Source organism: Chinchilla lanigera, unplaced genomic scaffold (assembly GCF_000276665.1).
Source record: "Chinchilla lanigera isolate Chin_1 unplaced genomic scaffold, ChiLan1.0 scaffold00010, whole genome shotgun sequence".
Classification (NCBI taxonomy): domain Eukaryota; kingdom Metazoa; phylum Chordata; class Mammalia; order Rodentia; family Chinchillidae; genus Chinchilla; species Chinchilla lanigera.
In genome coordinates this window covers 34,251,519-34,277,750 of record NW_004955411.1, presented here as the reverse complement: position 1 = coordinate 34,277,750, position 26,232 = coordinate 34,251,519, and the positions used below count along the sequence as shown (strand labels likewise).

General features: G+C 41.2%; 1 protein-coding gene across 7 annotated transcripts in view; it reads right to left on the bottom strand.

Moving 5' to 3' along the window:
* Positions 1–26,232, bottom strand: part of LOC106146276 (transmembrane protein FLJ37396) — a 116,726-nt gene that overhangs the window by 52,593 nt on the left and 37,901 nt on the right. For 5 of the 7 annotated variants that reach the window (XM_013510801.1, XM_013510800.1, XM_013510799.1 and 2 more), the window contains exons 3-11: positions 23,280–23,352; positions 22,957–23,067; positions 18,863–18,976; positions 18,010–18,204; positions 17,221–17,374; positions 15,873–16,030; positions 12,345–12,497; positions 9,823–9,924; positions 6,706–6,867 (exon numbers count right to left, since the gene is read on the bottom strand). In XM_013510801.1, the coding sequence (XP_013366255.1) occupies positions 6,706–6,867; positions 9,823–9,924; positions 12,345–12,497; positions 15,873–16,030; positions 17,221–17,374; positions 18,010–18,204; positions 18,863–18,976; positions 22,957–23,067; positions 23,280–23,352 (1,222 nt within the window). Of the gene's footprint in view, positions 1–6,705; positions 6,868–9,822; positions 9,925–12,344; positions 12,498–15,872; positions 16,031–17,220; positions 17,375–18,009; positions 18,205–18,862; positions 18,977–22,956; positions 23,068–23,279; positions 23,353–25,022; positions 25,057–25,375; positions 25,413–26,232 lie in introns of those variants that run through there. The other 2 variants (XM_013510804.1, XM_013510805.1) reach the window with 2 other exon arrangements.

Genomic DNA, 26,232 nt, shown 5'->3' with positions numbered 1-26,232 from the left:
CGTTCTGTTGCATTTGATGAGGGGAACCAGGGGAAAGGCACCTCATGTTTCCCAGGACTTCTTGCATGCGGAAGCGACTGTGTGCACCGTTCCCGTGGGAACACACCTCCGCTGGCATTGTCTCTGGAAACAGACCCGGAACAAGTGGCTGCTCCTTTTTGCCTTGGGTTGTGGCCAGTGAGTGAGAGACACAGGAAGAGGTTCCACCACTGCTCCCTGACCATGCAGGCCGGATGTGATATTTTCTGTCACTTCACCACTCTCTAAAGTTAAAGAACAGTGACCAATTTAACCCATATATCTAAAAATATAGCGTCAATAGTATGTAACTTCCATATATTTGAATAAACAAGTGCTTCCTTGGGGAATGCCTGGGACACAACTGACTTGCTCCAAGAAAAGATCCACATGGACCTTGCTGTCCATTTTTTGTCCTGGTCAGGACTACAGTTAAATATTTTTTACAATTTTTCAAGAGAATATAAACATTTAAAGTCCATCTTGACCAGAACTATCTCTTTCTAGTTAAATATTAGCATTAACAATTACAAGAAAAATGTTTGATTCCCAGTACCCAAAAAACATTATAAGAAAAAGGATATTTTTTATTTATTTCCTAATCCCAGATCTTTTTTTAAATTTTATTTTAAAGAAAGGAAAAAACCCTCAAATTTCAAAACAAGATAACAGGAGAGTAACAGTGGTTAATATATTACATATTGTTATCTTTAGTAACTCATAGTGCAAGATATAAGCATTTAATTGTCCAAACAATATTAGCACAAGGCTTTCTTTACTAAAAGAAATTAGTAGTATAAGTATCTTAACTACCTTAACTATCATAGAGGTATATATATATATTTTTTTTTTGCTTTCCCTTCCTTCTTTTCCCCTTTCTCCTATCCCAGTTTCTCTTTTCTTTTGAATAGTTTCTTACCATTTTACAATATCTATTGTACATTTTGGATCTTATTTACTCTTTCAGCTTCTCACAGTAGGGAGACAATGTGATGTTTACACATGTGAGCCTGGTTTATTTCACTTACGAATATGATCTCAAGCTGCATCCATTTACCTACAAAAGTCTCAAGTTTATCCTTCCTTATGGCTGAGTAGTACTCCATTGTATAAAAATACCACATTTTTTTTGTCCATTCCTTGTTGATGGGCATTTAGGCTGTTTCCAGGTTCTAGCTATTACAAATTGTGCTGCTGTAAACATGGGTGTACATATATTGCTGTGGTACAATGTTTTTAATTCTTCTGGGAAGATATCCAGAAGGGGAATAGCTGGATCAAACGGGACCTCTGACCCTAGTTTTTTGAGGAATCTCCACACTGATTTCCACAGCGCTTGCACCAGTCTGCACTCCCACCAACAGTGGAGAAGGGTTCCTTTTCCCCCACAGCCCCTCCAGCATTTGTTATTGGTTGATATCTTGATAAGAGGCATTTTTTCTGGAGTGAGATGGAATCTCAGTGTAGTTTTAATTTGTGTCTCTCAAATGACCAGTGATGTTGAACATTTTTTCATAGATTTATTTGCTGTTTGTAGTTCTTTATCTGAGAAGTGTGTATTCATCTCAGATGTCTGTTTTTGGATTGGGCCAATCCCAGATCTGTAAATAAACCTGAAATTATAATTGTGTTAGCAAAGGCTTACCCTTCAAGGCTAACAGTAAATAAAAGCCTAACTGAAAATGTGATAGAAATAACACCAACATTATCAGTGTTCAGACAATTGCATACAGCATTAGAATGGATTTTGGGAAGCAGGGACTCTCAGAAGCTTCTGTTGGGGAAAATGGCATAGCCACCTTGGCAGGAGCCATGGAAATATATTTGCCTATTCTGTGACCCAGAAAATCTATTTCCAAATGTCTACTCCAAAGAAACACAAGTACAAGAAAGGTCAGCAGGCATGGCTTTTAGTAGGAGAAAAATTGCCACTACTTGCCATGGGGGCTGCTGTGTAATCTGTGACACAGAATAAAAAGGCACATAGTCGTTAGGAAGCACAGCCCAGGCAGGTCTTCAAGACATGCTGCTGCAGGAAAAAATACTGCAGGGTATCCACATGGTATGACATATCATTTATATAGAAAACTAATACACAAAATTATTATATATAATATAATCATATGATATAAATATCTCATCCCCAGCCCCAGTACTAGGAACCGATCCCAGGGTCTTCCCACTGAGCTACTACTCAGGCTTTGAGACAGGGTCTAGCTAAATCACTGAGTTGCCCAGGCAGGGCTTGAAATTGTGATCCTCTTATTATATATAGGCAGCTAAATTAGGTAGAAATTAATGTACAGCTAGAGAGGGACTGAGCCCTCAAAGAAGCCAGCACAAGAAATAGAGACATCAGAATTAAGGCTGGAAGCAAATTTGAAGAGAACCAGGTCTGAGGACGGAGATGCAGTCACCAGGCTGGCAAGATACACAGCGACTTGGGATTGAACTGTAACCAGCACCACCTGGTCCAGTGAGTGTAGCGCTGCATCAGGTGCACAGGTGGGGCAAGAACATCCGAACCCACATTCCCCTCCCTTCCCCCAGAGCCCTTGTTCTGTCCATGCACCGTCGCTACTTGACTCACTCCCCTACTGGATCCATATTGGCAAAGTGGCTGCACTTGTAAGCCCATAGGTGCTTGCACTCACGTAGTGATTTGCTGTATAAATCACCCCTGACGAAGAGCTTAGGTGGCCAGCCTTTCGGGAGACCTCCTGGAAATGCAGGAGCTATTTTTCTTCCCTTTATTTCCATTAAAACTCTACTAGCTTCCTCCTTTGGTTGACAATTTCATTCCTCAATGTTGTGAGATCACAAGCTCAGCATATTTGACATCTAACCATTTGGAAGTTATATTTTCCCTGTATCATCCTACCTCTGCCTCCACCTGGGATTAGAGGTGTGTTCCACCATTCATGATATATATATATATATATATAAATTACTAAGATATCTGGAAGCAATGATAGTGCTCCTCTGAGGAGATGAAATGGGGACCATTATTGGGAGATATTACTATAGATAGCTGAATTAGGTAGAAATATTATAGGCAGTGAGACAGGGCTCAGCCCTCAAGAGTCCGTGTAGAAGATGAAAACACATTACAACTGCGGCCAGAGGTGCCTCTGTTGGAGGCCAGGCTTCAAAGACGGAATGACCAGGCCTGCACGCCTGATAAGTGGTATCTCCTGGTCCAATAAAATCTAAACAGATAGCAGTCACCTTGGTGGGTGACCAAGACCCCGGACCCAACCCTTCTTGAAAAATTCTTTGTTCTTCCCATGTACACGTGCTGTGTGACCTGCTTCCCCACTGGACTGATATTACTAAGCAGCTATATTTGTAACCTTATTGATTGATCTTAGTTCTGTTCCCATGTTGTACCCACCTCATGATTCTGTTCCTACTTCATAATTTTGCTCTATAAAACTTCCTCCAGAAGATGGGGTCTCCTTCCATCTCTCTCAGGAGCTATCTCTCCCTCAGTAAAATTTCTTACTCTTAACCTCCGTTGTTCCCTAGAGTTCATTCTTCAATTTTGGGACCAGAAACTTGCCATATTGGACATCTAGCAGGTTGGGAGTTACATTCATTTCCCCTATATAATCTGAAGGTCCTGTATCAATATGATAGTCAAAGAGGAATTTACCTTTTCAGTTATGTATGCACTTTTTTAACAAGGGTGAGGGGTGTGCAGGAACTGTTTGTACTGTCTTTGAAACTTTTCTGTAACTCTCACAGTAGAATTTATTACTGCTGTAGTTTAAAATAAATTTAAGGGGCTGGGGATTTAGCTCAGCAGCACAGCGCCTGCCTGGCAAGTGCAACGTTGTGAGTTTGATTCCCGGTACCAGAAAAAAGCCAAAAAATAAAATAAAATAAAATAAATTTAAAAGAATTCCATAAGGAGAAAAAAATGATAACTAGAGTGGAGAAACCTCGCAAACACCATTCAAATAACCAAATGTATAAAATTAACATAGCCAGCAGAGCTGCACTGATACTATGTTCCCCTGGCATGAGGGGATGACAAGGAATATTCTGCCTCTGTGGTATTTTTTTTTAAATTAAACCCATAACCCAGTGTAACTATGAGAAAAACTCAAATTAATTAATTAACTCTACAACGCCCAGGCCAGACCTCCTCAAGACTGCCAAGGGCATCAGAAACAAGGAAAAGCTGGGAAACAACCGCAGACCAGAGGAGGCTGGGGAGACAGGATCATTAAATGCCTTGTGGTGCCCCGGATAGCATCCTTGCTGGAAAGAGAATGTGATGTTGGGATCCAAATAAAGTTGAGTTGAGATCACAGCCACATACCCACATCGCTTCCTTGGGCCTGACAAATGCGCCCCAGGAATAAAGGATGTTAATTACAGGAGAAGCTGAGGGAAGCATGTATGGGAACTCTCTGGATTACTCTGTAACTTTTCTATACATATCCAACTGCAAAAACCGAAATTTTTATTAAGAGACAAAAGCCCTAAATAGTGGTTACTGGGGACAGCATTCACTGAGGATCAGCCAGAAGCTGTTCTGACGTCGTAGAACCATTAGAGATTGACTACATTCTCTCACAGCTGTCAGAATGGACAGCCCTGTGGGATTTGTTTGCCTTTACATAACAGACCCTTAAAAAATTATTTGCCATGGGATATTGGCAGCCATTTGCCACCCTCAGAATCAGAATGCTGACCCGCAGACAGACGCTACATTTCGAACCTGACTGCTAGCTGCGTGCACCTTAATAACAGCTGTAAGATTCATGTGCACATGCCGGTCACTCCTCCCAGCTGCCACAAATTTACTCAGTCCTAATCTCATCTGACCGGCAAGTGACATTCAGAATGGCAAAAAGTGATGGAAATCCCCGAAGAGGCCACAGGTGATCACCCACAGGGAAACGTGGCAAGTAGAATATAGTTTTATAACTTCAAATTTTCCTTTCTTAAACCCAGTGCTATTTTCTCTTCTCTGCGTGGAAAACTTTCCCCTAGGCTGTTTTTTGGCTGGCTTCACCTCCTTCATTGAATTTCAGCTCAGATGCTACCCCCGCCCCGCCCAAGCCACTTCGCTGGCTCCTGTCCGAGGCGCCTCTGTGCGCCCTCCCTTCTCCTCCCCCTGGTCTTCGTCTTGGTGCTCGCCAGGTAGAGATACAGGTTTACTTCCTTGTTTGCTTATCTATTGCATAGTGCTCTCGGGGCAAGGACTGGGTCTGTGCCCCCTTTCTGGAATCTGGAATCTGAAAATATACAGATACTCTAAGCCTCTTTATGGTCTGTTTACCATAAATGACTTCAAAATACCTACAAATGTCTCTCCTCTCTGTCTGTCTCCCTGGGCCTGTGTCTGTGTCTGTCTGTCTGTCTGTCTCTGTGTCTGTCTGTCTCCCTGTCTGTCTCAGCATCAGGCACAGTCACCTGCATCCTGCCTTTTTGCACCTGAAGATTCTATGTCTTATTCACTTCAAGAAGAACGCTGTCATCCTCCCTTCCTCCAAATTACTCTTTCACCTGATTTCTTCTTCCCACCCTCTCCTCGTCCCCAAGCATCATCTGTTTCTCAGTTTTCTCCTTCGTTTTCTTCTATCTCTTCTTCTCTCAGACTATGAATACATTCAGGTTTTCTCCTTCGAATAAGCACATGAAGCAAAATCTTCCCTCACAGCAACAAACAAATAATAGAAATTACAGCTTCAAAAGCACATTCCATCATTGTAAAGACAAATATTCACTAGCTTGTGTAGAAACTCCTTTAACTGCCAGGCTCCACGCCTACCCTGTGCGGCAGCTGCCTGGCTTCCTTACCTCCAGTCTCTCCCTCTTTTAATCTAACATCCTAGTGATGCGTGAATCTTCTTTTAAAAATACATATAGATGTATATTTAATATATAACATGTCACCGCCCTTGCAAGATAAAGCACACTTTTTCTCAGTGGAATTTATAGGTATTCATTCACCTATGCTGCTTGTTCCCCAAATACAGCATGATTTCTCTGCACTGTATTCCCACGTGAATCTTCACTCACTTGAGCTGAACTTGAACTCACCACTTACAATATCCCCGCTTTGTCATCATGCTTTTTGTTGTTGTTGCTTTTCTTTTTCTTTGAGACAGGGTCTCGCTATGTAGCCCAGGCTGGCCTTGAACTCACAGCAATCCTCCTCCTGCCTCAGTCACCCGAGTGCTGGGGTTACAGGCGTGCACCACCACACCCAGCTTTGTCATCACCCTTGCTGTCCCTCCTACAAAGTGCTACCTACCTTCTTTCCACTGCCTGTCTAAGCCTACACTTCCTTCAAGCCAAGCTCCATGTCCTCTCCCTGGAGTGGCTTTCTCCACTAGAATGGTTCCTGTGGGACCCGCTTTCCTCTAAATACTGTCCACATTTAATACCTGTCCAGCTCACCATGTTTAGCATTAGGATGTGAAGCTCTGTATTAGTGCTGATCCATTTCAGTCTATGTCCTACTACACCTCTTTATGTGCTTCTTTTTGGTAAGCACATAATCTCCCTTATAATGAAAACAACCCTGGCTTGGTAGTAGAGCTTTTGGTGAGAAGGTCACAGGAAAGCTATCGAAGGACATTCTTTCTTTTCTTGAAGTACATTTTTAAGGGCTGCTCACAGGTGTCAGGCTGGACAGAAAGGCATTTTGGTTATTTCTTAATGTCTTACCTGGTAGAGGTTGATGTTGCTATAAATATTCTCCCAGATTTTGTCATAATCACAAGGATGCAAACCTCCGGGAGTCATGAAAGGTGGACGATGGGGGTTCGGTGTGTTTGTCTTCGCGGCATGATCCTGGAGCGCTTGCATTACTCGCTTGGGGTCAGAAATCTTAGAACGGAGAGGGAGAGTAGTTGGTAAACCCACTATTCCCTGCTCAGCAAGACGTGGACCACATGCACACGAACGAGAAGCCCTTGATAGGGCTTCATTCAACTAAGAAGCAAAGCAAGACTCAAGCTTCATGATTACTCAACTGTGTTCACCCACTCAACACTGTATTTAAATGTATGTAGCGGCTCATTTAAAGTTTGGTGACAACCGGAGGACGCTATGAGACGGGGCCTCCAAGAGGGAAAACAATGCACACTCATCAGCTTTGGGAGCACACTGCACCGTGAGGACCCCACCGGGAGGTGGAGGAGCTGGGAGCACAGGGAGAGGCCAAGCTTCCTAAGGATACAGGCTCGGGTCATCGCTCCCTGGGAACCCTGGCTTTTCCACACACAGAAGTGCACATCCACAACAATACTAGGACTGTTTCTCTTCAGATTGCTGAAAGATCCCTAGCATGTAATGGGAGATGAACAACTGCCCCTTTTCTTCTGGAGTTACAGGACTGAATAATGTGTGGTTCCAGCCTAATCGTAGGCTGGAACTTCTGCTGTAGTGTTATGCACATTATTATACAATTGTAACATCACAAAGTTAGGGATTCATTCCAACTTGTATCAACGTAGCAGAGGTACTTCCTGCCAACAGAAAACACCTGCCAAGCAGGCATGGTGATCCCATCATGACTGTAATCCCAGCACTTGGGAGGCTGAGGCAGGAGGATTGCCATGAGTTTGAGGACAGTCTGGGCTACATAGTAAGTTCAAAGTCAGCCTGAACTATATAGCAAGACTTTGTCTGAAGAGAAAAAAAATCATCCTAAAATTCATATGGAATCTCAAGAATCCCCAGATATACAAAACAATTTCAAAAAAAAAAAAAAAAAAGAACAAAGCTGAAGACCCAGTTTTCCCCATTTCAGATAGTTTTGTAAAGTTGTACTAATCAAAAAGTATGGTACTAGCATAAAGACAGATCTACAGGTCAATGGAGCAGAATAAAAAGCACAGAGAAAAATCCTTAGAAATGCAGTCAAGGATGCTAACATTGCTGAATGAAGCTAGGACAGTATCTTCAGTAGATATTGTTTGGAAGACTGATTATCCATGTGCAAAATAATGTTTTATTCTTACACTATAGGTAAAAACTGATTCTGAGTGGATTAAAGACTTGAACATAACACCTAAAACTATAACACTCTTAGAAGAAAATGTAAGGGGAAAGCTTTATGGCATTGGATTTGGCAATGATTTTTTTTTTTCCCGGTACTGGGAATCGAACTCACAACCTTGCATTTGCCAGGTGGGTGCTAAATCCCCAGCCCCCTTGGCAGTGATTTTTGGCTCTGACATCAAAAGCCCAGGCAACAAAAGCAAAAGTTGACAAATGTGACTACATCAAACTTAAAAACTTGTGTGCATCAAAGGATATAATAAATGGAGTGGAAATACCACCTATAGAATGTGAGAATTTTTGCTTAATTATGTATTCAATAACTGATCAGTAGTCAGAATTTACTTAAAAAGACTAGTATGGCACAACACACAAAAAATCAAATACTCCAAATAAATAAATAAGCAAGCAAGCAAGCAAAGGACTTGAATAGCCATATCCCTAAAGAAGATACATAAATGGTCAACAAACATATGACAAAATTCTCAGCATCACTAATCATCAGAGAAATGCCTATCACCCCATACCCATTACGATGGCTACTGTAAAATAAACAAACAAACAAAATAACAAGTGTTGGCAAGGACGGAGCAAAATTGGAACCTTTTGTACCTCTGGTAGGCTTGTAAAATGGTGTAACTGCTACCCAGACATATGTAGTTTCCTCAAAAGTATTAAAAATAAATTAACGTATGACCCAGCTATTTTCCCTCTGGGTGTATATTCAAAAGGAAGCAAGGTCTCAAAGAGATATTTGCACATCTATGTTCATGACAGTATTATTCACAGTCACTACAAGGTGGGAACCACACAAACATCAATCAACAGATGAATGGATAAATCAAACATAATGTACACTTAGAAGGCAATATTATCAACCTAAACAAGGAAGGAAGGAATTCTGTGTTCTAACACGGTTGAACATGGTTGAAACTTGAAGACATTATGTGAGTGAAAAAAGCCAAATACAAATACATATATGTATGGTTTGATCTATCATATATATATATATATGTTACATGATGTATATATATTTATGATAGATCAAATCATATGATATATATGATATAATCTATGTAATATATATGATATGATCTATCATATGATAGATATCTATAGGACAGATCATATCATATATATATGATAAAGTAGTCAAATTCATAGAAACAGAAAGAAAAATAGTGGTTTCCAAGAGCTAGGGTTGAGGGAATGAGAGTTGTTTAACGGGTGTAGTATAGACTGGAGTTTCAGTTTTGCAAGATGCAAAAGTTCTGGGGATCTGTGAATGTGAATTCACAATAATGTAAATATATTTAACACTATTAAACTATGTTTAAAATGGTTAAGATGGTGGATTTTGTGGTTTTTTAAAAACCACAATAAAAATCATTAGTCCAATATTTTTATTTCACTGATGAGTAAAGTATGACTCAAAGAGGTTACATGACTTAGACCAACGTCACACAAAGACCTGGTGTTAAAGCTGGGCTAAAATGCCACTATTGACATTTTTGATTCTAAACTGAAAGCTCACAGGACATTTAAAGTCTGACAACTAGATTGGAAAGTTCCAAATAAAGTCTTCATAGTGACTTCATGTTAACACTTTTAAAAGAGAGAAATCCTTTTTTTTTGGTACCTGGAGTTGAACTCAGGGCCTCACACTCGTCAGGCAGGTGCTGTGCTGCTGAGCTACATCCCTGGCCCTCTTTTTTATTTTTTTAAGATAATTTTTTTAGCAAAAATTGTATCTATAAGAGAACATATTTATTTTTTTACCTTCAAAAACTTCGCTTGGAGTTGCATTAATGCATCTGTTCTTTTCCGTTCTTTGAGTTTGGTCAACATCTTCTTTTGCCAAGGATCACATTTTGGTTTGATCTAACGGACAAATATGTTCACATAAAGTTACAATGTAACAGAGTGGTTCTCAATAAAAGTTGCAAACACAAAGTTTCAAGGACTGCTGAGGTAGGATCTGGCCTTGATGCCAAAAGGTTGGCTGGGGTGGGTGAGGTCTTGGGGAGGGTCTCAGGGGGTTCACAAATTCACTGAAGGAGACAGCCATGCTTGTTGGTACCTGGCCTACGAGAGGCAGCGGCCTGTTCTGGACTTTCCTGTGCAATCCATGAGCAGGAGGGACCCTCAACCCACCAGTTCTGGTCACTGCTGTCCACAGAATCCTTGTGATTCCATATTTAAAACTCCACCTTTCTCACTAACAAACTGTATTTAAAAAATGAGTTATGTTGCTGAGATATCATCAATATGCTGGTACTCTCAAACTTACATCTCAGCCCTAAACTCTAGCTTATTATGTCCATCTACCTCCTTGATATCTAAATTTGATGTAAAGCTAACGATCTAACATAGAAAAGTGCTCAAGCCCCAGACGGAGGAGCAGTATTTGCTTTCTCTCTTTTCTCTCAGTCCATTCTCTGGTCAGAATGAACTACGCTCAGGGTATTTGTGTCCCTGTCAAATTTACATGTTGAAACTTAACCTCCAAGGTTGTGCTGTTAGGAGATGAGACTTTTCTGAAGTGAGTAGTTTATAAGAGTGGGGCCCTCATGAATACGGTGAGTGCCCCTATAAAAGAGGCCGGAGAGAGCTCGTTTGTCTCTTCCAACATATGTGGACACAGGGGGAAGTCAGCAGTCTGCAACTTGGAAGAGGCCTTCACCACAACTCAGCCGTGCTGGCCGGCACTCTGATCTCAGACTCCTCAGCCTCTGGAACATGAGAAATAAAATTCTATTGTCGATAAGCTATCCAGCCCATGGTATTTTATCCAAGCAGCCTGAATGAACAATGCCAATCAAGACTTTTCTTCTTTCAGAATACTATCAATTCATAGCATTCGTAACGTCCCTATTTTCAATTTTACTTACTAAAGCTAATTTGTGACCCAAAACTTAATACTGATGGACTTTTCAGGGCCATTCATGGACACGCACGAGAGTGGGAACAATTTGAGTGGCCCAATGGACATATTCCCCGCTAAGGCTGAACCCAGCAGTATTCTCCCTCTTTCTTATTTTAAAGGATAAGAAACAAGGATCCTTTTGGGGGTCTACTTAGAGCCACATTTTCATAGATTTTGTGATTTCATCATTGAAAAGGTTCCCTAAGCAGAGTTCCAACGTGTTGTGTTTTTAAGCACAGCAAGGCAGTGACACGCCTTCCACAGAAAGTGAAGCTTCATCCACACATGGGTCACGGTGATCCTGGCCATGAGTTGTCTATGTCAGTGGGTAGCAGGGTACATTAAATAATATGCTTTAAACAGAAGCACGCAGAGCAAGGATTGGTCAGTATTGTGACCAAGACTGACAGGATCTTAAGCTTGTCTTTCACCTACAACTAAAGACTCTGTATCTGCCCAATCAGTGTTCCTGTGACTTTCTAGAACACGACTTCCTTGAATGGGAATTGACTGTACTTAGGATGACCTAAAACCATCTTATTTGACCTTCTTACTTATATGCTGCGCGTGAATTGTGCATGGGTAGCTCCAGTGATAGTGCCTGCCATCGTGCATACCCATGATTAGTTTTTATTTTTATTTTATTTTATTTTTTGTTTTTTTGAGACAGGTCTCGCTGTGCAGTTCAGGCTGGCCTTGAGCTCACTTTGTAGCTTAGGCTGGTCTTGAACTCTCAACGATCCTCCTGCCTCAGCCTCCTGAGTGCTGGGATTACAGGCATGCGCCACCACGCCTGGTTCAATGATTAGTTTTTAACTAAAAAGTTGAGTTTAGCCGCTGTAATCCCAGTGCTGTAATCCAGCACTGTAATCCCAGCACTTGGGAGGCTGAGGCAGGAGGATCGTTGAGAGTTCACGACCAGCCTGGGCTACAAAGTGAGCGCAAGGCCAGCCTGAACTGCACAGCGAGACCTGTCTCAAAAAAAAAAAAAAAAAAAAAAAAAAAGTTGAGTTTACACAAGTCAGGTACACTTCTGGGTATTATTCTTTGCCCTTGGCAAGTATCTGAGATCATTCACAATGAGAAGGGAGTTTGGGCCAGTAGAGTGGCCTACAGGAATCTGGGAACCCCCATGGATCAGCATGGCTGACTTCAGCACAGAACAAAGGTGAAGTCCTTGTATGTGAAGTCTGGTCTCTCCTGAGGACAGGAAGGAGCCTCTTCTTGGTCTTAGAGGACCACTGATTGAGGCCTCTGAGGATGTAGGACAACAAGGACCAACAGAGCTGCTGCCGCAGATTGTCTCTCCTGGTCAGACAACTGTGTAATGCTGCTGACACCACTGACAGGCAAATGTCACCACAGGCCCCCTGACCTTTATAAAAGGAATCCAGTTGGCTCGCTTTTTCAAGGTCCTAGCAGGTCCAGACAAACCCAAATTCTCTGCTTTAGTGGCCCCGGCTTCATAGTCCAGAAACGTTTGCATTTGCTGCTGCTCCACGAAGATGCTTTGAAAGCTTGGGGAAACCTAAACAGAATTAGATTAAGAAGGAGGAAATGGAGTCCAGAAAAGTCTCAGATTATAGAAAATTCAAAAATAGCTACTGATTGTGTTTGAAATAGCACTGGAATCAAATTAAGTCATAAAATAGGGCCCTATGGAAGGAATAGAACCTTACATGACAAATGCACCTATGTGACCAGGCTCTCAGTCGGCTGATTGCCATAACCGTGCCTGGGCTACTTATTCTGAACGTCTGTTCTCCAAGACTGAAAATCTATGAACATGTTTATCTATATGTATTTTGGGGCTGGGAATATAGCTCAGTGGCACAAATGCCTGCCTGGCAAACGCAAGGTCCTGAGTTCGATTCCCTGTACAAAAAAAAGAGGCAGTATTTATATGTACTTTGAGGTGGATCTTAAATATAAATAGAAAGTAAACTGTTCACCTCTGAACATGTATTCACTTTTTCTGACTACCTGGCAAAATGGAAAACCTAAGTATTAAATAAATTCTCCTCTCAGAAGCTGGATGGGTATGTTGTCAGACAAAAGAAGTGAATCCAGATTAGCGGTGCATGGTGGCACATGCCTGTAATCCCAGCGCTTGGGAGGCTGAGGCAGGAAGATCTTTGCAAGTTCAAGACCAGACTGGGCTACAGAGTGAGCTCAAGGCCAGCGTGAACTGCACAGTAAAACCCTGTCTCGAAAAGCAAAAAAAAATCAGATGTATTAAAACTTTTAAAGGTAACTTATTTCATTCACTTCACATCTCATTTTCAGACTAAAGCTACAAATGCTTTCCACAGCCCAACTTTCTACTACTGAAATGCGGAGCACTTCTTCCTCCCTTCCCCAGAGTGGGCCCCAGCACTGCGGCAAGGCTGCCAACAGTGGCCACACTGCCTCGTGATCCCCCTACTACATGGTGATGGCTGCACGGCAGTGTGAATGCTCTGAACGCCGATGATTAAAATGACAGATTTTATGTTCTGTGCATTTTACTACGCATGTATGCCCATGTGCACGTACAAGCACACAAAGAACCTGCCACAGTGCTGGCACATACCAAAGACCCAACAAAGTTTTCTAAAATGAATGAGCAAGTTCGTGAGCTGGACAGCTGAACTGTGTAACATTTAATTACTCACTTATAAGTAAATAAACGCGAACATCTATTCTCTCCACTGCACCAGCCACATTTCAAGTCTGCAGTAGCTGGAGGTGCCCGGTGCTTAGCATCCTGTTTTGCAAGTGCAGAACACGTCCATCACTGCTGGTGTTCAGTAAGACCCCTGCTCTAGGTCTGCGCTGCAAAGTTTTACTTAAAGGGCCAGATAGCAAGTATTTTAGACTTTACAGATCCACAAGGTTCTTACTGCAACTACTCAGGTCTGTCATTACAGTGTGAAAGCAGCCACAGACAACAGTGCATTAATAGACATGGTGTTGTTATGGTCTGAATATTTGTATTCCCACAAAATCCGTGTGCTGAGATGCTAACCTACTATAAGCCGGAAAGCAGGCCTTCTCTGGGCCCTGGATTTGCCCTAATCTTGGACTTCTCTGTCTCCACCGTGATGAAGATGAGTTTCACTGTTTATAAGCCACCCAGCTTATGGTCTTTTGGTCATAGCACTTTGAGAGGGCTAAGAGCACTGTACTCCAATAAAACAAATATTCAGCTGCAGGCTGTAGATTGTTGACTCTGCTCTAAGGCATCTGAGTACCAGAATAAACAATACCTAAATAAAGGAACTCTTCCTACACAAACATTTTGTTGTCACTGATCATCTTGGGAGCATAATTAACATTTCACATCACACCGGTATAAGAAAATCTTCCCGGCCCTGGTGGTGTATGCCTGTAATCCAGCACTCAGGAGGTTCCAGGTCAGCCTGGACTACAAAGAGAGATCCTGTCTCAAAAAGAAAAACAAATCAAAACTGGAAAACTATCACCATCCATATAAAGGATACAAGTTGGCATTTGGAACAAGGGTGCTTTGTTGGAGTGTTCAGCTGGTCTCATGTCCTTTTGTTTATTGTTGAGAATAGTCCACTATGCTATAATTTATTTTTACTTAGTTCGGGGTGTGTGTGTGTGTGTGTGTATGTGTGTGTGTATTTTAAAGGCTTCAAACCCAGGGCCTTATGCCTTGTAGGCAACCACTCTACCACTGAACTACATCCTCAGCCTTTCTTACTTCATTTTAAAACAGGGTCTCAAAACTTTATTTTATATTGAGACAGGGTCTCAAAACTTATGATCCTCTTGCCTCTGTCTCCCAACCAGCTGAGATTACAAACAAGCACAATCATACCTAGCATATTTTGGTTCTTTTAGAACATTATCTTATTCCAGTGTATGTTTTGCTGACCTACTACTTGGTGCCAATAAGGAAAAGCCTCCCATGGAAGCGCTGTCTAAGGATATTGCTGGTGACGTGAGAAGAAAGGCAAAGCTAAAGATCATCCTCTTCTAAGAAATCAGAGGACTGTGAGAGCATCGGTTCCAGCGAGCACAGAGTCTGTGTTCAGTGCTAATAATCCTGGCAAAATGAGGATGGAATAAACACAAATGCAGATGAAACCTCAAGGTCAAGCAAAAGCTGCTAGCAGAGAAAGTGGGTACTGTTTTTTCAGTACTGGGGTTAAACCCAGTACCTTGTGTGCGCTAGGTGAGTGCTGTAGAAAGCGGCTGCTTAAGTGAAGAACATTTTTAAAACATTCAGATTTGATTGCTGCCTGTTTAGATCAATTCATTACTTTTTGTCTAGCAAATATATATACTTGCAAATAATATACAACTAGACCTAGAATAATATCTCCATAGTTGCAACCTATGCTGAAAAAAGGTTACCATAAACCTGATGCTCTCTACCCCTTGCCGTATTTTAACCTTTGAAACAAGCCATAGCACAGCTTTTAGTAGTACGAGTTTCTTTTTAAGGAAACATAACTGTGTTATAGCTGAGAAGACTGCATGACTCTCAACATTACTGTACAATGTATACTTTATTGAATATAAAATATTTTGCTAGTAAGGAGAATACTTCAACACATTCTGCGAACTGAAGGGCTTTTAGATCGTGTGCAACTCTGCCATGCAAATTTGCCAAATTTTTGCTACATTTATATCATCTACTACTATACCGTGGCTTTTTCTTGAAGTTTTGCAGCAAAATAAATACACTTCTGGGTTTGTCACATTGAAGATTCTCATTACTCTTACGGAAAGGAAGTTCTTCCTAACTGCAAATCCAAATATCACCTAGTACTGTTTAATCTTATAACTCTAGAAATAGTCGTTGGCAGTACAAATATGAAACTTTGCAGCAAATAGTAATGTTTTCTTCCATGAATGCCTATATTTGTGTGAAGAATAATGCATCAAATACCAGTGAAAAAAGTTCCATTTCCTTCGCAGAGCCCCTTAGCTCCTGCACGTCGTACAGGATTTGGAAGTGGGAAAGTAAGTGCTTCAGCTGAGGTTTCAGGTCTTCCGCTTCTGTTAGGTGTTTGGGAAGGATGGAAGCAGAATCCGTGCCCACTGGCCCTGAAAAAATCCAGAATCAATTTCATGAAGACCAATGGACATCAGTCAGGCAGAGAGAAGGCAGAGGGACCTTTGAGAGAGCGGGAGGTAGGCCCTCCTCTGCTGATGGAAGGGCCATGCTACTCCTTGCCCAACCTTCCCTGCCATAATTTGTCATTTGCACCATATTTGGTCAGGTGTACCTGACAAGTCCTTGGAGCTATGTTTCTTCAGGGGGTGGGAAGGGCTTCTCAGGAGAAGCCCCACAGACACTTGGGATGAGTTAGTGGGAGCAGACCTATCTATAGACCATCATGATAAATGAATTATATCATTTATAAATTAACCAACCAATTTAAGGGTGAGAGCTATCACCTGGCTAACTCCCATTCAACTCTAAGGATCCAGTTTAGACTCCCTTCCTTTGAGAAGCATCCCTGGATCCCCACAGCGGGAGCTGGTCACCTCTCTCTGGCACTCCTGTGACCCTCTATATATACCCTGAGCAAGAATGTTACTCAGATTAGAAACCTGATCAAATTAATTCACCATCCATAACACAAGGACAGGAAGACTGTACTAAATTGTTTCTGGTGAGGAAGTTCTTTTAGAATTGTGTAATATTAAAACTTGAGCTGGCATGGTGACACACGCTTGCAATCCCAGCACTCCAGAGGCTGAGGCAGGAGGATTATTGTGAGTTTGAGACCAGCCTGGGCTACAAAGTGAGCTCAAGCCCAGCCTAAACTACATAGCGAGACCCTGTCTCAAACACACACACACACACACACACACACACACACACACACAAAACAACTGGAACGAACCTTAGAAACCACTGAACCTGAAAGGGTTATTACAGAGATGAGTAAACTAAGGCACAAGGAGATGCAATGCAGGGTCAAATGAGGCCATGACAGGAACAGACCTAGAACCCAGGACTCCTGGATTCAAGTCCATTTTTTTCTCTTTCTTTCATTTATTAGAAAAAATAAAGGTAAAAATGTTTAGACATTCCCCTTAGGGGAAATGAGTGACACATTTTCTTATCACCAAATATTAAATTAAAAATATGTAATTTTTTGGTACATAAAAGTTATTAAAAAGATGTACCTTTTTGGTGCATTAAAAATTTTAGCGAGATCTTGGGGCAAAATAACACAATCTTCTTTTCTCCATATTACCCCAGGGAAAGAAAACTAATTTCTTACCTGAAATGCTGGTGTCCATAGAGCCAGGAGAGGCGGAATCCTGGATGTCAGGGTCAAGGTCACTGACGCAGACCTTTTCTTTTTTCTGACCAGCCTCAGGGGCTTGGGGGTTGTCTAGATTCAGCACTTTGGAGATTGGCAAATACTGGAGCGCCTATGAAAAGGCACAGCCAAGAGGTCCCAGGTCAACCTCATTCTCACAGAAGCCTCCAAACTTAAACTCAGGAGCAGCCCTTTGCCTTGACAGGGAAGAGAGGTAGAGGCAGAACCTCCTCAGGAACCTGCCCAATCTTTCTAAAATGGAAATGTGACTATGAGATTTCTCTGTGATGCCAGTAGCTGGAGCTGGGCCCTCTCCCCTGTGACAGTCTTTCCCCTGTGCTAGGCGTGGTGTACTCTTTCTTCTCCCACTGCACTGCAGTTGAGAAATTACTTGTCCATCTTGTTCCTGGGATGCAATCTCGTCCACAGACAAGCACCCGGCACATACCAGACCTTCCTTAAATATTACTGAACAAAAAATATCTAAATTGGAGGGCAAAAATCTTGAACAAGATGGTGAAGACAAGAACTTACAGAGAAAATACAAAGTAGTACATCACAGTCATCTTTGAGGAAGCCACATTTACTGAAAGAGCAAGGTTTCAAAAAACAATCGAGTGACTCCTGTCATTTCTTTAAGGCAGATGGAGAACACAAACAGTGACGACCCAAAGCTAGGTGATGTGAGATAACAACCCACTGACTGTTCGTGGGAGAGGATCCCATCGCCACATGACTGTCACATACCCGCAGATAGTGATGCACGGTCCTGAGGGAGTGCAGGTGACACACTAGCCACTTTGTGTAAATAGTCAGGTCTTCTTGTGTCACCAGGTTAGGAGGATTGTTTCTTCCCATGAGGAAGTTTTCTCGAGCAGCTGACAACCTTTCAGCGCGCTGAACAGCATCGTTATACTCTTGCATGATGTAGGTAACTTGTTTCTGTTTGTGAGAGATACAAAGACAGCAAGGCTCCGTGTGAGCCTGTCCTCTGTATTTTTGCTTCCAAGCATAGGAGAACGCTCTTCCGGAGTCAAAAAAGGGCTCTTGGAATCTCAAAGTTCTTCCACATTCTGAATTTGATTGACAAGGGCAATGTGAGATTCTTAGGACTTTGAAGAGAAAGATTCCCAACAGTCAGTGCATGAGGATGTATAGTAACTGGACTCAGGCTCTGAGCTTTACACATAGCAGAGCAGTTCAAGTCTATAAAAAAATGTATGTACTATCGTATAAAACTCCCTTCAAATCTCACTCATAAAAATAGGAATCTTTACCTTCTGCCAGCGGCAGAACAGGCAAAAAGGTACACTCCTTAGTTCCTTTCCTAACTCTTTTTTTTTTTTTTTTTTTTTTTTTGAGACAGGGTCTCACTATGGAGTTCAGGCTGGTCTTGAACTTGCTTATGTAATCTAGGCTGACCTCAAACTCACAGTGATCCTCAAGCCTCAGCCTCCTGAGTGCTGGGGTTACAGGTGTGTGCCACCAAGCACGGCCTTTTTTAACTTTAGCTGTGACTTTTTAAAAAATTGAGATGCTTATTGACCACTTTGTTTCATTGTAAAAAATATCCCCCAGGTCCTGTGTTTGGGCTTCCTACCTTATAAAGAGGATAAAGCTGCTCCATGGTCGCACTGTGCCGGCAAAACCTCTTCCACCTGAGCATGTGTAAATATTTACTCTGGACCAGCTGGGTAATTCTCTCTGTGTAGTACTTTACAAACAACAAAAATAAGCACTTAGAGAATACAATTATAGCAAGAAAACTGAATTACTAACCATAAGTAAATCAATATCTGACTACTTTGGAAAATACATTTTTCTACATGAAGACCATAAAGTTAAGAAATCTGACTCAAAATACCATTCAGATGTAAATGAACCGAGTAGATAGTCCTAAATCCTTAAGCTCTGTTGCCAGGTTGATAGATGATAGCTCATTTATTAGTTACTAAGCAGTTTTAGCAGGGATATTAAGGTCTGACAAATTACCTAATGTCGAGCTTACATTTCATATCAAAAAATGAAATTATGTGTCAAAAATACAAGGTACATTACAGGTAAAATTCTAGCTTTTATCTTCAACTCAGAAGTTTTGTTTATACTTAAAAATGAGCTCTCTTGCTACACATGGTGATACACATCTGTAATCTCAGCTACTTAGGAGGCTGAGGCAGGAAGGAAGATCACAAGTTTGAGGAAAGCCTGGGTGACTTTGTGAGACCCTATTTCAAGATAGAATGAAAAGGACTGGAGAGGCTCCAGTACTGCCAAACAAACAAAAAACAGAAACAAAAAAATACAAAGCCAACAAAACCTTTTTAAACATTTTCCTTCGGATAATAAAAATACTGTGATGGAATAACTAGTTCCATCATTGCCTTCCATTATAAATAAGTAGAAAAATAGGTAAAATATATAAGGCAGCTGCTTTGTTTCGTTTTTTGCCACTGATAATGCAGGGCTATGGTCCCTGGGAGAAGGGAAACTAGTCATGTAAGCCCTACTATCCCTGTGAAATTTGTGAGCCAGGGCGCAAGAAAGGGTAGGTGATCTCTGTAGGTGAAGGAGAGAATTGGAAGTTTGGGAAGAGAAGCCAGCTAAGGTTTATGGGGTAGAGTACCAGAGACAGACTTCTGAAATATGCATCAAGATTCTTTTTGAGCCTGTTGTTGAATACTACCGAGCTAGGTATGCAGGAAGGTAAAGCTCCAGGAGGTTGTGTAAAGAACCTCAGTGGGGCATTGTAAAATAAAGAGTTCTCAGAGTTCTCACAGGGCTGGGAAATGTTCAAGTTCCAATTGGCCATCGTGATGAATCTTCATGGAATTCCTGGGACAGTCAGCCATGACACCTAGGGCTTCAGTAATAAGGACAAACTATGCCTAGCATAAAGATAATTCTAAACTCACTCTAATGACGTTTAAAAACAAGGCTTGAAAGGATTAAGTTGAGGTGTAAGTCAAAAGCCTGCTAGAATAAAATGCAACTCTCTAAAGAATACAAAAAAATCTGGCATTCAATATGAAAAATTGACAGTTTGCAGTATTAGTTAAAAAGTATTAAACATGCAAAAGACCAGGAAAATATGATCCATGAACCAGAAGCAAAAGTAGTAATGGGGAAGGGACACAGAAATGACAGGGATAAAGAAATTAGCAAATAAGAACATTTAGAGAACTATTATAAATATCTACAGCTTGCTTGAGGACTGAAAGGAAAATGTGAGAATAATGGTGAGATGGAAAAGACCAAAAAGAATCAAGTGGAATTCCAGAAATGAAAAACATAATACCTGAAATAAGAAACTGAGTGATATTAAAAGCATATCAGACATTGCATAAGAAAAACTGGTAAACTTGAAGACACAGCAATTGAAATGATATAAAATGAGACACAAAGGAGAAAAAAAGGCTAAAAATATTAACAGGATCTTAGTGATCCATGGAATAACATAACATGGTCTAACATACGTATAATGGGAGTATCACAAAAAGGGTGCAGGCAGAAAATATATTTGAAGAGATAACAGTTAAAATTTTCAAAACATGTGAAAGCCATAAAATCACAACTTAAGGCATTCAATCAATTCCAGACAAGAGAAACATATAGAATACACATCATAAGACAATAAAAACCATTAAGAGAAAAACTTAAATGAAGACAGAGAATAAAAAGATGCATTATGTTCTGAAATGAAAACTAAATATGCAAGCAAGATTGAGAATCTTTCTTTTTCTTTTTCTTTTTTTTGGTTCCAGTTGCTGGGGGACCAAATACAGGGTTTCTTGCCTGCTATGTAAGTGCTTTACTACTGAGCTATACCCCTAACCCCTAGAGCAGTGGTGGTGAGAACCCATGGCCTGCTTATTATTGTGCTTTTCTTTCAAGGCAAAAGATGCTAATGTTCACGTTGTTTTTTCCTAACCTAGAACCTCAGTGTTCAGGTAATTGCAGTGTTGTCACTTTGCAATAAATAAGTGGGTTTTGGGTTGCCGTTTGGGCACTTGGTCTCTTAAAAGTTTGCCATGACTGCCCTAACGCAACATCTTTAAAGTCCCAAAGTAAAACATCAGGCCAGGATTCTATATTGAACAAAAATATCCTTTTAAAAGTAAAAGAATAATGCTTTTTGAAGAACAGCAGACTGTGAGAATTGTCCATGGCAGACCTGCACTAAAGAAATGCTAAAGGAAGCTCTTCCGGCAGAAGCCTGATAATATTATATGAAAATGTAGACTAGAGTTTCTCAACCTCAGCACTACTGACATTTGGGATTGGATAATCCTTTTGTGAGAGGCTGCCCTATGCGTTGTAGAATGTTTAGTAGTATCCCTGGCCTTTACCCACTAAATGTCAGTAGCAACAAATCATATCCCCCTGTCCAAACTTTGATAACCAAAAAATTTCTCCAAACATTTCCAAATGTCTGGTAGGGAACCTAATTTCTGTTATCTCTAGTTTTTTGTTCTCTTAATTGAAAATCACTGATATTACAAAGAAATGAAGAATGCCAAAACACGATAGGGAAAGAGAACCCCGAATGAAGGTAATGACAACAGTTTGACTTGCAAATTGAATCTCAGTGATTTTTGTTTCTTTGTGGTTAATTTAATATTTAATTGCTATTTGCTAAGTAATTTATCTGTATGCACTGAGTTTTAAAAATTGAAATTATCCATGCTTATTACTGACAATGTATGGGTGTGGAGGCAGGGTGGTGGTGCAGGTCTGTACTCTCAGCTGTTCAGGAGGACAAAGCCAGAGGATCAAAAGATCAAGTTCAAAAAAAAAAAAAAAAAGTCCAAGTTCAGCATATGCGATTCAGGGAGACCCTGTCTCAAAATAAAATTTCAAGGGCTAATTACTCAGTGGTAAAGTGTTTCCTTAGCATGTGTGAAGGCCTGGGTTCAATCCCTGTCACAATAAATAAATAAATAAATTTTCATATGTACATATTTCATTATACTATCATCCCAACATAGTAAATGTTGACATTTTGGACTTTGCCTATCAAGTAATTCTTCTGTACATTATTTAACCTTTATATTCTCTCTTCTTAGTTTTTATTAACTAATATTACATAATATAATAATTCCTCATGCTGAGAAATGTTGAGTGGCAGAACAATAGTCTACCAAATACCATACTGTTTTTCTTAATTTTTTCTTTTATTAGTAGATTTTTTAGACAATTCCATTTTTTCACTTATTGTAATGTTATGATAACAATCTTTATGGAAAACTTTTTTCCCTGGTGTTTTGAGTTGTTTTCTTTTTTCTTTCTTTCTGAGACAGGGTTTCACTGTGCAGTTCAGGCTGGCCTTGAACTTGCAGTGATCCTCCTGCCTCAGCCTCCCCAGTGCTGGGATTACAGGCATGTGCCAGCACTCCTGAGTTACTTTCTTAAGAGAGATAACCAGAAAAGTCTTCCAACAGCTTTTTGATGTCTGAGACTGTCTATATTGTTCCATAATATCAGCTCAGGGAATATTTAATAAAAGTTTAATTGTTCAGTGCCTAAACTATGCTATAGGCCCCTAACAAAGAACAGTGTTTACACCGACCAAGTTCTATACACTTCTCATGCACTTTGAAAACCTATACTGTCTAGAGAATATACTAGAATCTAGCTTTGTTCATTAATTTTTACTAAATTTCAGATGTGTTTTTCCAATTGCAGACAGACCCTTACCTGCAACAGAAGCAAAGGCAAATTTTCAGGCGTGTACTCTCTTCTCAGGCAGCTCTCTAGCTCCCTCTGCAGGACATCTGCCTGAATAACAAGGGGCTTCGACTCCGCCACCTAAACCCAAAGAACTAGCTCTTAACATTTCCAAATCAGGAACTGTAAAACTTCAAATACCGCAAAGTCAGGTACCTCCAAGGAAACAGTGGTCTGCGTCTATCCAGCAGAGTTGAACGTTGGGCTATTTTGTTCTCACATACATTGCCAATAAGTTTCCAAGTTAGGAAAATTGAGTTTATTGTATTGCAGGGGCGGAGCCTCCTACTCACCTGTAAGGTTCTCTTCAATGCCAGCTCCCTTTCTCTTCTAAAGTAAGAAATGTCCTTTGGTATGTGAATAGAGCTGCGGAAAGATTTGTGCCATAGAAGCTGTAATTATAGAAGCTGCAGTAGACCAGATTATAGCTTGTGCCTGATTCATCTATAACTCTTCAAAACTGCTCATTTCTGAATAAGTGTATTTATTTTTATACTGGGCTATTGGGAGCATAGAAAGGCCACATTCCTGTCTTGGCCAAGATCTTTCTTCTGTACACACAATGTTTGCTAAACCTTTCCCTGGGCTGATTTCTCCCTCCCTGCACAATCTTCCCTTCTGCATTGATTTACTTCACTATTTCCTACTTCAGAGGACAAGGAGAGACGCAAGACTTACATTTATTTCCTGCCCCCCACCTGTATTCCCTCTAGTAACATCAGCTCTGACAAGTACTGTGCTTGTCAAACCCTACGCTCACCTATTTGACACATATAACTGGCATCTTACAATTTAAACAAAACTGGGCGAGGCTGAGGAGGGAGGATCATTCCGAGTTCAAGACCAGCCTGGGCTACAAAGTGAGTTCAAGGCCAACCTGAACTGCATAGTGAAACCCTGTCTCAAAAAGACAAAAAAAAATAAAATAAAAATTAAAAATTGGTTATTTTTATACTCTTGTCGAATTATCTGAGAGTGAAGATGGACTTTAAATACCAGATAGGAAATACGTTGGGAGTTATTGTAACCGAGCTTTCTGTTTCAGGAAGATTTTCGATCTTATGGAAGAACGGCAGCTGAGGCCTCTTGAGGACCCCTTTTCTAGACTTTGTGCGGAGCATGTCTATAATCCGAGCATTTAAGGGCTAAGGCGGGAAGATCGTTTGGCCAAGGCCAGCCTGAGTTACATAGACAGACCCTGTCTCACAGAACAAAAACAAAGATACCCCAAAGCTTGGTAGCCTTGGGAATGCCAGAGGACAGCAACCCTGATGAAGATGTCACTTTCTTAGGCTGGGATTTTGTAGACATTAGCAAAGGAGATATAGTATTATTCCTACGGCCCTATCAGTTCCCACAGATATGTTTTTTGACCACACTGTTAGTTTATGTACTTGGCAGCAAGTGGTCCCATAGAAAGAACACTTGGCTGACACATGAGCCTGAGCAACTCATTTAGACAGTTTGTGTCAAGCTTCCCCCGTCTGAAGTTGGGAATGCCTTCCTTCCTGCCATGCTCACATTTTGGCTTTGACCAAAAAGAAAAGAAAATAGAGAGAGAGACACAAGCGCTCAAAAGGTTGTGAGCCAGGCATGGTGGCGCACACCTGTAATCCCAGCACTTGGGAGGCTGAGGCAGTTGGATCGCCATGAGTTTGAGGCCAGCTTGGGCTACATAGTGAACATAGTGAGTTCAAAGCCAGCCTGCACCGTATAGCCGACCCTGTCCAAAAAAAAAAACCAAAAAACAAAAAACTCTCTGTGCTTACTGGCTGCAGCCTCCTGGAGGTAGAAAATTAGTAACCAACCAGAAAGGGTATCTGCTACAGTAGTTAGGGGCATTGAAGAAAGCTTTTCTTGGCCTCTTGTGTCCTAATATTTGGTAGCCTCGGAGATCGGGCAGGGCTACCAGCTTAGCTGCCCAAGTCCTGCTTACTCAGATCAGGTCATTCCCCTTATTTAAGCAAAATGTGCCTGTGAATGACCCAGAAAAGGCTGGTGAACATGATATAGATATCAGACCACAAAGCGCACACCTGTAATCCCAGCCCTTGGGAGCTGAGGCAGGAGGATCGTTGTAAGTTCGAGACCAGCCTGAGCTACAAAGTGAGCTCAAGGCCAGCCCGAAATGCATAGTGAGACCCTGTTTCAAAAGAGGCAAAAAAAAACACAAAGAGAGATTCATCATTTATTCATCAAACGGTTCACTTGACATATGTTCATTTACTTATTCAGCAAAGTCTAGGGCTTATTGGGGTAAAATAAGGAAAAGAATGCAAAAAAGGGAAGGAAATATGATTTTTCAATCAGATGGGAAATGAGAATGTCAATGTGAGTTTCAGTAGTGGGTATTTCCATTTTTCTTGCCCTCCAGAACCTAGCACAGCACCTGGAAAACAGAAGATGCTCGATGAGTATTTGTTGGAATTAAGGTAGATTCTTCCAGGTAGATGCCGTGTTGTGTTACTGGAGTAGAGAAATACGGGTATCCAGGATTGCCCATCTCTGTGTTCTAAGGGAGCCTTCAGAAAGCCTCTTACCACCCTGCACGGTGAGAAGTTGCTTGCCTGACGCTCTGATATGTAAGCTGCAGTAACAGTAAGATGTGGCTGGGGATAGCTCAAAGGCACAAGCGCCTGCCCAGCAAGCACAAGGTCCTGAGTTCAATTCCCGCTACAAAAAACACACACAAACAAAACCAGGAGATAATAGCAAGATGTGGTCTTTGCATGGTATTTTCCAGTTTCCCAAATGTTTAAGCATGCTTATCCTCACATCCCTATGAGGTGGGAGAGGTACATATTTTTTTTACCTCGTTTTTCAAGTAATGAAACCCAATCTGAAAGAATTTTTCGGGTTCCATGACCTTTCCATCTCATCGCGTAGTCTTTGACCTGCTCCAGATACTCAGTCTCTTTAAAGACTTTATAAACTGCTAAGCGCTGCTTCTCCACAATGACCTTCAGACTCAAGTGCTAATCCACCCACTTACTGCCGCGTTTGCTCCCTCCATGTGCCGCACCGTTCACCCCGTGCTCTCTCAACCTCAGAAGCTTTTGAGTTCTTCTTCATATTTTGGGGCAGTAACAGAAACAAAGGGGTTGGAAGATCTTGGGACCATGAGACTCCCCGTTTAGGGGCTGATTCTGGCTACCTGCTTCTCTAAAGGAGCATGACGGCTATTGCTGGCAGCATTTACCAAAAAATAAATGTAAAAAAGTGCTCCTGCCGGGAGTGGTGGCACAC